General features: G+C 40.1%; 1 protein-coding gene and 1 pseudogene across 4 annotated transcripts in view; one reads left to right on the top strand and one right to left on the bottom strand.

The window, feature by feature from the left end:
* COLEC11 (collectin subfamily member 11) overlaps window positions 1–9,297 on the bottom strand; it is an 88,411-nt gene extending 79,114 nt beyond the window's left edge. For 2 of the 4 annotated variants that reach the window (XM_077153103.1, XM_077153108.1), the window contains exons 1-2: window positions 9,106–9,289; window positions 545–700 (exon numbers count right to left, since the gene is read on the bottom strand). In XM_077153103.1, coding sequence (XP_077009218.1) covers window positions 545–674 — 130 coding nt within the window. In that variant the 5' untranslated portion in view covers window positions 675–700; window positions 9,106–9,289. Of the gene's footprint in view, window positions 1–544; window positions 701–9,105 lie in introns of all 4 variants that reach the window. The other 2 variants (XM_077153105.1, XM_077153104.1) reach the window with 2 other exon arrangements.
* Window positions 9,180–12,367, top strand: LOC143675551 (1-acyl-sn-glycerol-3-phosphate acyltransferase epsilon pseudogene; annotated as a pseudogene).
* The last annotated feature ends 1,824 nt before the right edge of the window (window positions 12,368–14,191 follow it).

Genomic DNA, 14,191 nt, shown 5'->3' with positions numbered 1-14,191 from the left:
GCTAAATTCCCCAGAACCTCAAATTTTCTTATCTATGAAGTGGGCGTTAAATGAGATTCTCCCACGAAGAGGGTCACATGAGATAATGTGCATAGTGCCTGAAACAAAAGTCACTTGCCATCACATAGGGTTCCAGTGGGGAGAGCTGACTTCTTCAGAATTTCAGAACTGCATAGCTGAAGAAAGTTTAGTTCAACCCCTTGATTTTTACATATGGGGAAACTGAGGCCCAGAGAGGCGAGATTTGCCCAAGGTCACCGCCCATCACAGAGGTGGACTGAGAAACTGGTCTCAGGTGCTCCTCCCACGGTGCTCCTCCCACGGTGCTCCACCCTCTGCGTGTAAGATCAGGAGCCAGGGCCCCTCGGGTCTCCCCGGACGCCTGCGCCAGGAGCCGCCTCACCGCCTCTGCGGCAGAGGCTGGGTCTCCCACAGCCCTGCAGCCCGCTCCCCGCGGCTCCTGCTCGTGGCGGCCCAGCTGGGGGCCAGGGAGGCCCCAGGAAGCCGCCTGGCTCAGAATCCAGAGGAGGGGGCCGGAGATTACCTTTCAGGCCCGGGACCAGAATCTGCACGGAGCAGGCTTCCTCGGCAGTCTGCTGAGGACATCCAGACCTGAGCAGCGACAGGAAGGCGAGGCTAATGAGCGTGCCCGGAAAAGCCAGATGTCTCTTCATAATGAGCACTTTCGGGTCATTGACTCCTATGGAAAGGAAGGAATAAATAGTGACGGGAATTCGGAAAACAGAACCGCGGCGGACAGGGTGCAGGGTCGCAGGCCTGGGCTCCTGGTCGGATCTCCCAGTGTGGGATCAGGAAGGTGGGGTCGGCCGGGTCCCACCAGAGCTCCGGATCTCTATGGTGGAGCCTCGAGCTCCGGCTCCCTCAGGAAAGCTTGAGTGCAAACTCCCACCACGGCCACCCCGCCCTCTCCCCCAGGTTAAGCTCTCTCTCTCTATGCATATATATATATTTTTTTTTCCTTTGGTCCTTCACTCACTCTCTCACTCGTGTATTTAATAATAACCCTTTCCTGAGATATTCCATTACCAGATAGTATGTGATGCTCAGGGCATTAGTAAAATGCAGTTCAGGCTTTTCTTCAATAAAATGTTTATTGAATGCCTATTCTGGGCCAGGCACTGGAGTGGCGTTTGGGATACATCAGGAAACAAAACAAAAACCCCTGTCCTCAAAGAGCTTACATCCTAATTTTTAGTACAGACAATTCCGAGACAGGTGAAAATATCTGTACTTAGGAGCACAGAAGTACATCTCATACAGAGTTGGGGTAGAGACGGGGAAGGGGTAGGCGTTTGGAGGGTGGTCAAGAAAATTTCTAGAAGCAGATTGCCTAGGCACAAAATGGGAGCTGGGCATGTAATTATTTAATTCATAGAAAAAGAATCAGTGATTATATGTCTGTGCGTAAATGCCTATAGGGGCTTCCTGGGTGAGTTCTGTTACCCAGGACAGCAAGTTTCAGAGATTTGAGAGCCACCAGGGACAAAGGGCACTGATGGCTAGGCAGCAGACACATCCTGAAGAGAAGACAAAATGAGGTAAGGGAAGGGAGGGAGCTCAACACTCAGAAATAGTGGAATTAGGGAGCTGTGGGAAAGCAAGCTCTTTCTAGCCATGACTTGCCCACCTCAGAGAGTTTTAAATTGAAACAAATGGTTTCATCAGTTCTGCAGCTTTCCGGGGAGAAACAGGAGCATTTGTTGCCCTTTTCATTATCTTATCATGCTTGGCATTAAAACTTTGAAAATAAAAAGAGCAAAGGATACTACCATATGTGAAGCAAGAAGAACCTCGAAGCATAGAGGAAATCAAGGGAAAGGAGAGGAGAAGAGATCCGACAGAATCCCTGGAGCATAGCAAAGAAAATCTGAACCGTGGGGTCAAAGCACTAAAAAGAAAATGCTCATTGTAGAGTATGATGGCCACTTAAAAGTATTTGCATCTATTAATCAAAAAGAGGAAAGAAACTTCCTAGAGTCATTTCATTCCTTCAAAGAAATAAACAAAACAAAGTTGCTGATATCATTAAGGTCACATTCCAGTCAGAAGAGACAAACAAGATAAATAATGGCAGGTGGCAATAAAAGCTAAGGAGGCAGAGTGCTGGGTGCTATTTTAGAAACAGTCTCCAGGAAAGTCTTTCCTAATGAGGTAGGTGAAGAGGCAAGCCAATGGAAAAGCACTGAAGGAAGGAAATTTTCAAGAAAGGAAACTGAGTCTAAAAACCCTGAGGCTGGAGCATGCTTGGGCAGTTTGAGGCAGAGAAGTAAGTTAGTGTCATGGGAGCAGAGGAAACAAAGGACTGAGAGGCAGAATATGTGGTAGGAGAAGCAGCCAAGGGTTACCACACATGGAGTCTTACAGGTACTGGTAACAGCTTTTCCCCCTGCATGGGATGGAGGGTTTTGATCAGGGGAAAAACGTTATAAAAGGATCACCTTGGCTCTTCTTTGGAGACTAGACTGTAGGTGAATAAGAATGGAAACAAAGAAACCAAATAGAAGCTGATTGCAATAATCCAGGTGAGAAAGGCTGGTGGTTTGGACTACAGTGGGAGGGGTGAAAATAGCTTAGACCACTAGGTAGGGGTGAAGGTGATATAGAGGTGAGATTTGGCATAAATTTTAGAAACAGAGTTGACAGGCTTTGCTGATGGGTTTGATGTGGAGAGTGAGAGAGAGGAGTCCAAGATGACGCCAAGGTTTTGACTTGAGCAGCTAGATGAATGGTGTAGCCAACTACTGAGAAAGATAAAACATGGAGAGGCAAGCAACAGATTGTAAATAGAATCTGGAGTTTTGACATTGTGAGTCTGAAATGCCTATGAGACACCTAAGTGGAATTGCCTCATAGGAAATTAGACCTGAGTGTACTCAGCCATGATATGGTTTGTGTGAGGACAAAGTCAAGAGCTTAAGGTGCCATGGTATTTTCTCCCCATAAATTCCAGACTAGGTATCCCTCTCAGACCCAAAATTAAAATATATCAGCTATTAGAGGAAGACAATCTAAGGCAGGAGGAGTCTCAAATCAAGAGCCTATTTAGAGGATACACAGGTGGTTCAGTGGTAGAATGCTCACCTGCCATGCAGGAGAGTCGGGTTTGAGTCCCAGCCCATGCACCACCACCCCCAAAAAAAAGCCTACTTAGAGCTATCATTTGTTTATCCCATGTAAAAGATGGGTATGGGGGGGAAAAGGTTGGAATGGATCTTATGACCCCTCTCTAACCATGGCCCCATCCTCAGACTTTGGGGTTAACACACATCTTTAGAACCCAAATCCTATTACACTCATTTCCAAAGGTCTTCTTAGAAAGACATGGAACTGCCAAGACACCCAAGAAAATCTTTCATTGACATACTGCCATCGAAGCATCATATATTGAAAATACTACGTCTCACAATCATTAACAGATCTGATCTCTACAGCATGAGGAGCTGTCATTTGAAATTCTTCTTCCAATTCTGAGAAAAAATTTCCTGCCAGTGGTAATGAAATAAAAGATCATGTGTGGATTATTTTTAATGTTATTAGTTATGAACATTAAATATTAAACGTTCACTTTAAGTGAAGGGAATGGTTAATGAAGGTAAGCAGGAAAGAAGAGGAAGAAAGGGAGTGTGCAATGCAAAATTTTTAAATATTAGGGCTTAAAGCATTTCACTCACTAGGAATGTAACTTTGAAGAGAATTGAACTTATCATAACTGTAAAAACCAGGAGATATGAAAGGTAAAGCCATTTTTCATCCCATGTGTCCTGAAATGGCTTGGGGGTGAGGTGGGGGAAAATATCTTAAAGTTCAAAATAATAAAATCACAACTAGGTGAGCCAAGACTACACTATATTCAAAGTGTCCATGTTAGAATCTCATTTAAATACTACATCTAGTCACTGAGGGTTTTCCCTCTTCCAAGTGTGTGTTCAGGCTATTCATTCTCCTCAGGATGCTGTTTCCACTTGATGCTTTTGATGACATGATGAGGTTTTTCTTTGCATGAAATGTGGGGATGAGGGGATATGGAAGAAAATTCACGGGAGCTAGAGGTTAATTAATAAAATGTCTGCTTGCCACCCATACTTTTATTCAAACATACAAAAGCTGTGACACATCAGAAAAACAGGCACCCTCACAGAAATGGAGAGGAGCTCTTAGAGGAAAGGAGCAGGACAAGACTTAAGCTGGGAAAACAAAGTGGCACCTACTGAGTTTCTGCTTTTGATAGGAGAAGAAAAATTAAGCCAAAGTAGGCTGCAAGTGGTTCTAAATCCTCGATCAGGAACAAGTGAGAAGGGGGAGGAAAAAGGAGGAGAGAGAACCTGAGCCACCGGAGCAGTCGCTGCCCAGGAAGGGAGAGAAGGTCAAACGGTGTCTGCAATCCCGAGGTGCCAAATGGGAGCCCCTGACGAGCTGGAGCTGGGTCCCTGGACATAAGTTCTGTCTGCCCCACTCACCTCTGTACTCCTAGCACCTCAGCAGGGCCTCTCACCTGGGCCCAGAAATCTCCTGATGAAGCTTTCTATATTCTTTTTTAACTCCTCTTTATTATGGAAGTTTTGTTGTACCCATCATCCAGCTTTAGCAATCAGTAATATTTTGTGAGGCGTTTCTTCATATTCCCACCTTGTTGAGGTTTTTTTGTTTTGTTTTGTTTTGTTTTGTTTCGCATGCTCAAGCACCAGGAATCGAACCCGGGTCTCTGGCATGGCAGGCAAGAATTCTGCCACTGAGCCACCGTCGCACTGCCCTCCCACCTTGTTCTTAACAAGTGATATTTAATATAGTCTAAAGCACATGTATTGCCAAACCCAAACACAAACCATTCCTGCCAACCCTAAAGAACACCTAGGGCTTCATCTGAGATTCTACAAAGATTTATCTGAGATTTCATGCACTATAATTACTTTCCAGAAACCTACAACCTCCACTGGGTTCCTAGGCCAGATAAGTCCTGAAACCAAGAGGGGCCAGTCTCTCCAGAACAGCAACTAGTTCCATTCCCCTATCCCATATAATCAACAGCCCTTTCCAACATGAAAAAGTTAGAATGGGCTTATTGCAAATACCCCCAAAGATTGGAAGAATGATCAAAGGAGAAGATGGAGTTATGACAGAGAAGATAGGATTTTACAAATGAGTATGAGTGTTGAATCATTATACTGATATTTCTTTTAGTCTCCAGTGTCTTGGAGCAGTTAGAAGTAAAAGCCTAAAATTGTGGAACTGTAACCCATACCAAACTCTGAAATCTGTTCTATAACTAATTATTTTGGTGCGCTTTGAAATATATTGCTTTTTTGTACATACATTATTTATCACAATTTTAAAAAGCACATATGTAACTTCTGCCAACACTGTGAATCTCAGCCATAAAGCAATTGTTTGCAATTTGTGAGCCCAGCCGAGTGCAGAGATAAAACACTGCTGATATCAAGTCCCCGTGTGCTCCACCCCATCCCCCTCCCTGCACCAAGAAACCACCACCTAGAGTTCTGAATTCATCATTTTCTTGCTGCTTTTTGAATAGTATTACTATATATGTATATAGTCTTTAAAATATATTATCTAGTTTTGCTTGTTTTTGAGCTTTATGAAATATGTAGTGTTCTGTGACTTGCCTTCTTCACTCAACTCTATGCACCAAGATTCGTTCATGCTGCTGCAGGTAGCTATCATTTATTCATTATCTAATTATATTAATGAAGAGAGCTTCAGCCACTAATATGTTTTGGGATAGGGAGAGAAACTGGCAGGGATAGGAGGGCACAGCTGATGGCGCTGAGCTCGTCCTCAGTAATGATGAGGAGGAGTGCACACCAATTCTCACTTCGTTGTGCCTTTGAGGAAGTCGTCGTGGTGGCCACTTAGAGAGCCACCACATCAGGCCAGAATTTGTACAGAATAATGTATGGATTCTATAAGTGATGGTACATAAAGAACTGTCATCATTCAGTGAACCTGGGAGAGCTGTGAACCTGGCTCTACCGTTTGCCAGAACCTTGGTCAAGTCTGTTTCCTCATCTTAAAAAGGAGATGAGTACCTCCTAGGCTTATTTGTAGGAATAAATATGATAATGCACATGAAGCTCTCTGCATAGTACCTAGCACGTACTAAGTGGTCACTCAACAACAGCTATTGATATTACTGTTATTACATATTGTAGGGGAGCCCTGCATTAAAGCCAGAGCCCCACGGCCAAGAATGAGCTACTACACAACTGAAAGAGCTAGAAGGCAGAGTTTCTAAACTAAAAATGTGCTATGCTCCCATGTAAAGTGTCCATCCTTTAGTCAATTATCCTATCAAATGGGCACACGTAATGTTTTCATTCTGTGCCATCTTTTAGTGTTGATCATTACACACTGAGTGATAACACTTCATTATGTACCATCATTTACAGAGCTGACCTTACAAAGGAAAAGGATGAATGTCGTTAGATTGGAGAAAATAACAATTCCCATATAATATTCTACAGGTATTAACACCATTATTTCCCTTTTTTTTTTTTTGGCTGGGGGAGGGGAGTGCGGTGCATGGTCCAGGAATCAAACATGGGCCTCCCGCATGGAAGGCGATTATTCTACCACTGAACCACCCGTGCACACTATTACTCCTATTTTACAGATAAAGAAACCAAAGATAAAAGAATGGGAATCTCCACCATAAAGCAATTGTTTGCAATTTGTGAGCCCACCAAGTGCAGAGATAAAACATTGCTGATACTCAAGTCCCTGTGTGCTCCGCCCATCCCCCTCCCTGCACCAAGAAACCACAACCCAGAGTTGATAAAAGAGATAAAAGAAATTAATAATTTGCCCAGCATTATACAACCAGTAAGTGAGGAAAATGGGATTGGTAACTTAAGTCTTACTGCTGTTGATTTCTTTCTTAATTCTGCTCAATTTTCAGCTTTCTGTGCATTACAATAGAGGCAGATCCTGCTCCTTAAATCCCTAGGGTAGCAGGCATTTATTTTATTCCATGTTTTATCTTTTTTTCTGTCTCTGTCCATACGATTTACCCGTGGCCTGTGGCCTGGGCTGAGGCCTGTGCAGCCACACAGGACCTGCCCATACTTGGTTTATTGCTCTGTTCTCACCACCGTGAAATTCCTAATAATTTTTCAGCAACAGGCACCACAAAGTATATAGGCACATCCGATTATTCCATAGTGTTCTTTAAAAAAAAACTTTTTTGTTGTTTAATATAACATATATACAAAGAAAAGAAAGAAAAAGCAATGATTTTCAAAGTACCCTTCAACAAGTAGTTACAGAACAGATTTCAAAGTTTGTAATGGGTTACCATTCCACTATTTCAACCAGTGTTCTTAACCATAATGTACTTAGCCACTCCTTTAGCACTGAATATTCTGATTCTTTCCAGAATGTGGCCATTAAAAATAACAACACTCATTCCACCTACTCTTGTTGGTCAGACCTATACTTGCTTCTTGGCATTTACTGAATACAAACAAGGTTTAGACTTTTTTTTCTCTAGTTTAAAATTATCCTGTCAGCCTTCCAACGTGAAAAAGTTAAAATGGCCATAGCCCAAATTCCCCTACAGAGAGGGATGAAAAGATCAAAGGTGGTGGTGGAGTTAGACAGAGAAGATAGGATTTAACACATGAATATGACCGTTGTTTCATTAAATTGATATCTCTTTTAGTCTCCAGTATTTTAGAGCAGCTAGAAGTAAAAACCTAAAATTGTGGAATTGCAACCCATGTCAAACTCTGAAATATGTTCTACAACTAAATTGTGTGGTGCTTTGAAATTCATTGCTTTTTTGTATATATGTCATTTTTCACAAAAATCAAAGAAAGTTTAATGCGATGATAAAAAAATCATTTATGCATTCTAGCCTTCTATATTCTGGAGCAGCTAGAAGGAAAATAAATCTGAGAGGATTGCCTGGTAGCCCATGACAAACTCTGGGATCTGTCCTATAACTACTTGTGGAGGTTTTCTTTGGGAACTATTGCTTTTTTATTTTTTTGCTTTGTATATACGATATATTATACAACAAAAAAGTCATTTAAAAAATATCCTGTCAGGAGACAACCATGCTGTTCAACAAAACTTTTATTTCTCTCACTGTAGAGAAGTGAGTGACTTCTATAGAAGCCTCAAGAGTGATCTCAGGAAAGATCAGCTGAAATCTTCCAAGAAAAGAGTAGGAGAGGGAGAAACCCAGAATTAACTAAAGTTGGGTTTTTCACTCATTCGTTCACAAATCCATCCACCAAGTCACTTGTGTAAGCATTCACTGTCTACTTTCCCGCTGCCAGTCCCTCATCAAGGCCCCTGGGAGACAGGATGAAGAAACTGTCCCTGCCACCAAGGGGTGCGGGGTCCCGAGGTCTGTGCTCGATGGGTCATGCCAGTAGAAATAGGGGAAGTGGGCACAGGGTGGAGGCACCCACGCCAGTGGAAGGAGCCCCTTTCCCCACATTCCTTGCATTCTGGCTGCCTTCTTAGAAGAGGAATTCAGTTTTATAAACAGAGACGCCAAAGCTACCCCTGTGATCACTAAGACAAGATCCTTATCTCCCAGCCAGGGCTCAGACCATCCCTTCAATGAAGGAGACCCATCTCACAAACGAGGGAAAGGGATTAAATTTGGAGTTATCAGTAGAAATACGTTATATAATGAAATTTAATCATTTGGTTTGCCAAATAAAAATTCTACATTTTCATTAAAGATCTACAGCAGGATCAAGCTTTTATAGGGGGAGCGGGGGGAGGGGGGCGGTGCATGGTGCAGGAATCGAACCTGGGTCTTCCGCATGAAAGGCAGGCATTCTAACTGCTGAACCACCCGTCCACCCACCGTCACTATTTCCTATAAATCAAAGTCTTGGAATTCTGGAGACTGATTTATTTTACAGATTCAATCTTCTGCCGGGATCCAAGTACAAATTCTCTTTGTTCTCCCTTTTCACCCGTCCCTTCCTATAACCTCGTTTGGAAGCTTGCATTCCTATCTCAATGCCTCGGCATCTCAAGGTCTTGCTGTTTAAAACCCACAGCTCTGGGTCCTGGGGCTGAAAAGTCAGCGGGCGAAGTGTTTCCTACCTGAGGCGGCACACTAGGCGCGGGAGGCGTCCTGACCGTGGCCGGCCCGAGCGGACACTGCGCCCAGGAGTCTCATGGCTGCTATTTACAGAGGCTCGCCTGCCGTCCAGCGCGCGGAGGGAAAGCGGCTGCCGCGGGCTGTCATTCAGCAAATCAGGCTGGACGGCTACCGCGTTATCTGCAAGCAGTTTCCTGTTTGAAATAATCAGCTGTCCTGCTGGACTGTGGTAAAGAGGGAGTGTGGGAAAGCTGAAAAACATCCATGGTGTCGGGGTTCTCAACTGGGTGATGTGCGGTACACTTTTGGAATTGCCCCCTTTTAATTCTTTCGCCCAAACACCCCAATCCTTACTCCCTTTTCTCTCTTTCTTTCGTTTTGTAAAAAGAAATGAAAACCATGAGTATTTTGGAAATTCCGAAAAGTATAAAGAAGAGTGATAACAATCATCTGACATTATATCAAACATCAAACAAAAATAAATACAGTTGACGTATTTCCTCTCATATTTTTCCTTTGGAGGTTCACTTCAAAGATAATTAACTACTATGCTACCATGTACTTAGACCTAATCCAGGAGAAATCCAAAATTTACTTCATTTGTTAAAGTTTTATTTTAAATTCAATATATGCCAAAAATAGGTCTTTGTGGTGGGCTCAGGTGAATCCAAGTTTTGTGTAACCTGGAGTTTATACAATTTGGATGGGACTTCTTTAAGAAAAAGATGCATATGAAATATTAATCCCAAAAAGTTATGTACATATACATTGGATGGAGTGTGTGGTGTGTGAATAAACCTGCTTCAAAAACTGTTAGGTGCAAAGCTGGATATCCATGTAGACTAAAAAGATAAATCATAGCAAATTACAAATTTTAAAACTATCAAATTCCACATACCCACAAAATCCACTAATAATAATTGGAATTAAAACTGCCCACACTCACTGAGAGATTTCAAACAGAGTGGAGAGGTGGCTATGCTGGAGGTTGTTTTTATGCATTATATAGCTATCCCTTTTCAGTTTATGTTGTATTGGAGTAGCTGGAGGGAAGTACCTGAAGCTGTTGAGTTGTGTTCCAGTAGCCTTGATGCTTGAAAACAATTGTGTAAAGATATAACTTTTACAATGTGACTGTAGGAATGTGTAAACCTTGTGTCTCTTGCTCTTTTTATCCAGGGTATGGACAATGATTTTTTAAAAAATGGACAAAGAATAAGTAAATAATAGGGAGGACAAAGGGTAAAATAAATTGAATAGATGGAAACACTAGTGGTCAATGAGAGGGAGGGGGAAGAAGTATGGTATGTATGGGTTTTTTCTTTTTACTTCTTTTTCTGGAGTGATGCATATGTTCTAAAAAATGATCATGTATTGTGAATTACTGATTATATATGTAGAACGGAATGATCATATGTTAAGAATGTTTGTGTTTCTTGTCATATTTTTTTTAAAGTTTAAAAATTAATAAAAAAAACAAAAAAAATGATCATGGTGATGAATAAACAACTGTGTGATGATATTGTGAGCCACTGATTGTATACCATGTTTGGTGTCATGGTCAAGTTCATGTGTCAACTTGGCCAGGTGGTGGTGCCCAGCTGTCTTGTCAGGGAAGCACTGGCCTATCTGTTGCTATGAGGACATTTCATGGACTTAAATCATGACCAGGTTGGCTGCATCCACAGCTGATTGTATTTGCAATCAGCTAAGGGGAATGTCTTCTGCAATGAGTAATGCTTAATTCAATCTCCAAAAGGCTTTTAAGGAGGATTCAGAAGAGACAATCACTCTTTCTGCTTCAGCAGGCAGCCTCTCCTGAGAGTTCATTGAGGACCTTCATTGGAGCTGCCAGCTCATGGCCTGCCCTATAGACCTTGGACTCTACATCCCCATGGTTACGTGAGATACTTTTATAAATTTTATATTTACAGATATCTCCTGCTGATTTCGTTTCTTTAAAGAACCCTAACTAATACATATGGAATATATGTGTATGAAGATTTATCAATAAAAATATTTTTTTAAAAAAAACTGCCCACACTCAGAAAACTAGGAATAGAAGGAAACTTCCTCAACATGATAAAGAGCATATATGAAAACCCCACAGCTAACATACTCAATGATGAAAGACTGAAAGCTTTCTCCCTAATATCAGGAACCAGACAAGGATGCCCACCATCACCACTGTTATTCAACATTATCCTGGAAATTCTAGCCTGAGCAATTATGCAAGAAAAAGAAATAAAAGGAAGAAGCAAAACTTTCCCTATTTGTAGATGACATGATCTGATTCTGTATACAGAAAATCCCATACAATCTACCACAAAGCTACTAGAACTAATAAGTGAATCTAGAAGTGGCAGTATATAAGGCAAACGTGCAAAAATCAGTAGTTTTGCTATACACTAGTAGTGAAAAATCTGAAAAGGAAATTAAGAAAAATATTCCATTACAATAGCAGCTAGAAGAATCAAATTTAACCAAGGGTGTAAAGGGCTTGGTATGGAATTGGAAGACTAGATATTAATAGGTAAATTCTACCCAAAGCAATTTACAGATTCAACAGAATTCCAATCAAATTTCCAAGAGCTTTCTTTGCAGCAATTGAAAACCCAATCATCAAATTCATACGAAAAGACCAGGCAAGTTTTTCATTATACTGCAGCCTACTTTACAGCATGGAGGAATCTATTTAAAGCAAGGTGCCAAATTTAATGAAAAACAAGCTGCAGGGCTATATGAATGCAGAAGGCCTTGCTGTGTTGAAACATGTCCTGACACAAAGAGTAAAGACAACTCATGTTGCTTTTGATTCTATGAGGAACTATTTAGATGCAATTTATGCTGTTACAGTGGATTATGAAGGGCTATGGACAATAAAGGGTAGCAAAAAAAAGCAACATCCATGACTGAATTTCTCTGCAAAGAATGTCCAAAAATTCATATTCACTTTGATCGAATAAACCAAAAAAATATCCCAGAAGAACCAGCATATATGAGAAGATGGTTTCACAAACATTTTTAAATAAAAGATAAACTGCTTATAGAATTCTATGATTGAACGGATCCAGAAGAAGAAAGAAATTTCCTGGAAAAGGCATTAATTCCAAATTGAGTCTCAAGAAGATTTTTCCATCATTATTGATCTTAAGTGGTATGACTGCTAACATATTTATTACAGAGGCTGGAAAGAAACTGTATGTAAAAACATGGATATATGGAACATTAATTGGCTGCTAATGGATTAGTATTAAAGCATAAACAAGTAGATGTCTCAAGTCAGTGGAATGTACTGCATTGTCTATTGTTGGCAGCTGCACATTACTTCAGTTTGTTCCTGAATTTAATAAGAAATGTAAATAAAACCTTGTCGATTGAACTTCAGATAAAACGGAATTTTGTACTAAAGCCAATATGCAGTGGGTCTTTGACAGGTGTATGGTTTTACGAGTTTTATAACTGAAATTGCTGTAAAGGTAAGAGCTAATTGTAGTTAATGCTAATCTTTGCATGTTCCATGAACTAATGTCAACTGCAGAAAATATTAGGAATGTACAATTTTTTGTTATATTATTTAGGTGACTGTATTTCTGGTTATTAATTTGCAATATATTTCATTTTATTTGTTATTTTCAATTTTTTACAACTTGACTGGTCCCAAACTTTTATCACTAAAGTATTTAGCATCTTGCAACTGTAATACTTTGTTTTCTGTGGAGACTTCAAATCAGTCAAGGAAATTGTATTTAACTATCTAACTAGTCAAGGAAAGGGGCAAACAATGTTCATGGGGAAGAAACTGATTAGCACAGGTTTTTATTGTGTTACATTATTAGCTGATTTCACTTTATATTTGCAAAATAATTCACATTTCAAATATATATCGAAAGAGCTTAGTTCACACACACTGTACTCTATACAAAGGAACGTAAAAATATGAGAATTAAGTTTTAGTTAAAATTTGTGGCTCTGATTTGTTGTACCAGAACTTTAAATTGCCTAGCCTTTTGAAGATTTTAGCTAAGCTATTAGAACTTTGCAGTATCTGTGCCATAAGTACGTGAGAATATTTAGGTTTCCTCTTATTTTTTATCTCAAAACAATCAGTGTAAACCTTATTGTACTCTGAGTCCAGTGACACTTGAGGTGATAGGAGCCTTCAAATGTTCCAGCTAGATTTACTAGCATGTGCTTTTGCCTATTATTCTGATTTGGCAAAATATTTCATCCAAAAATTATTTTTATGTTATCATGGTAGATTTCCACTGTATTCTACTCCTTTTCATTTGGATTAAATTAAGAGTTGCTGCTCAATGGCTTATGCAATAGATTTACAGTAAAGAAATGCATAGCCAACCAGTATTGAACTCTTTAAGCTCTTGAAAGTTTCACCAGCTACTGCAAAGGCATTTTGCATTTGTCTTATTTCAAGAAATTCACCATCCTCAAGTCAGTGAGATACAGATTTAATTTGATCAGGATTGAGTGAATTTATTTACTTACATTAGTTTTAATGAGTCTACATGATTATCGTGCATCATCTCAAAATGAGAGCTATGTTCCAAGAACCAAATTATACAGTTTTCAGTCATAGGAAAATATATGCCATGGAAGAATAGCATTTATTTTCCATGCTCTTTTTTTCTTTCAACTTTTTTTATTGTATTATACAACATATATAACATATATATAAAGCAAAGAAAGAAAAAAGCAACAGTTTTCAAAGCACTCGTCAACAAGTAGTTACAGGATAGATCCTAGAGTTTGTCATGGGCTACCATACCATCCTCTCAGATCTTTCCTTCTAGCTGCTCCAGAATATTGGAGGCTAGAAGGAATAAATAATTTTTTATCAACACAATAGACTTTTTTCTTTTTTGTGAAAAATAATGTATTTACAAAAAAACAATAAATTTCAAAGCACAGTGCAACAATTAGTTGTAGAACAGATTTCACAGTTTGGTATGGGTTACAATTTCACAATTTTATGTTTTTACTTCTAGCTGCTCTAAGATACTGGAGACTAAAATAAATAGCAATATAATGAGTTAACAGGAAGAACAGTTTTTAAAAAGTAGGAAAAAA

The sequence above is a fragment of the Tamandua tetradactyla genome, chromosome 3 (genome assembly GCF_023851605.1).
Source record: "Tamandua tetradactyla isolate mTamTet1 chromosome 3, mTamTet1.pri, whole genome shotgun sequence".
In the NCBI taxonomy this organism is placed as follows: domain Eukaryota; kingdom Metazoa; phylum Chordata; class Mammalia; order Pilosa; family Myrmecophagidae; genus Tamandua; species Tamandua tetradactyla.
The sequence above is the reverse complement of the archived record's forward strand: the minus strand, read 5'-3'. Positions and strand labels throughout refer to the sequence as shown.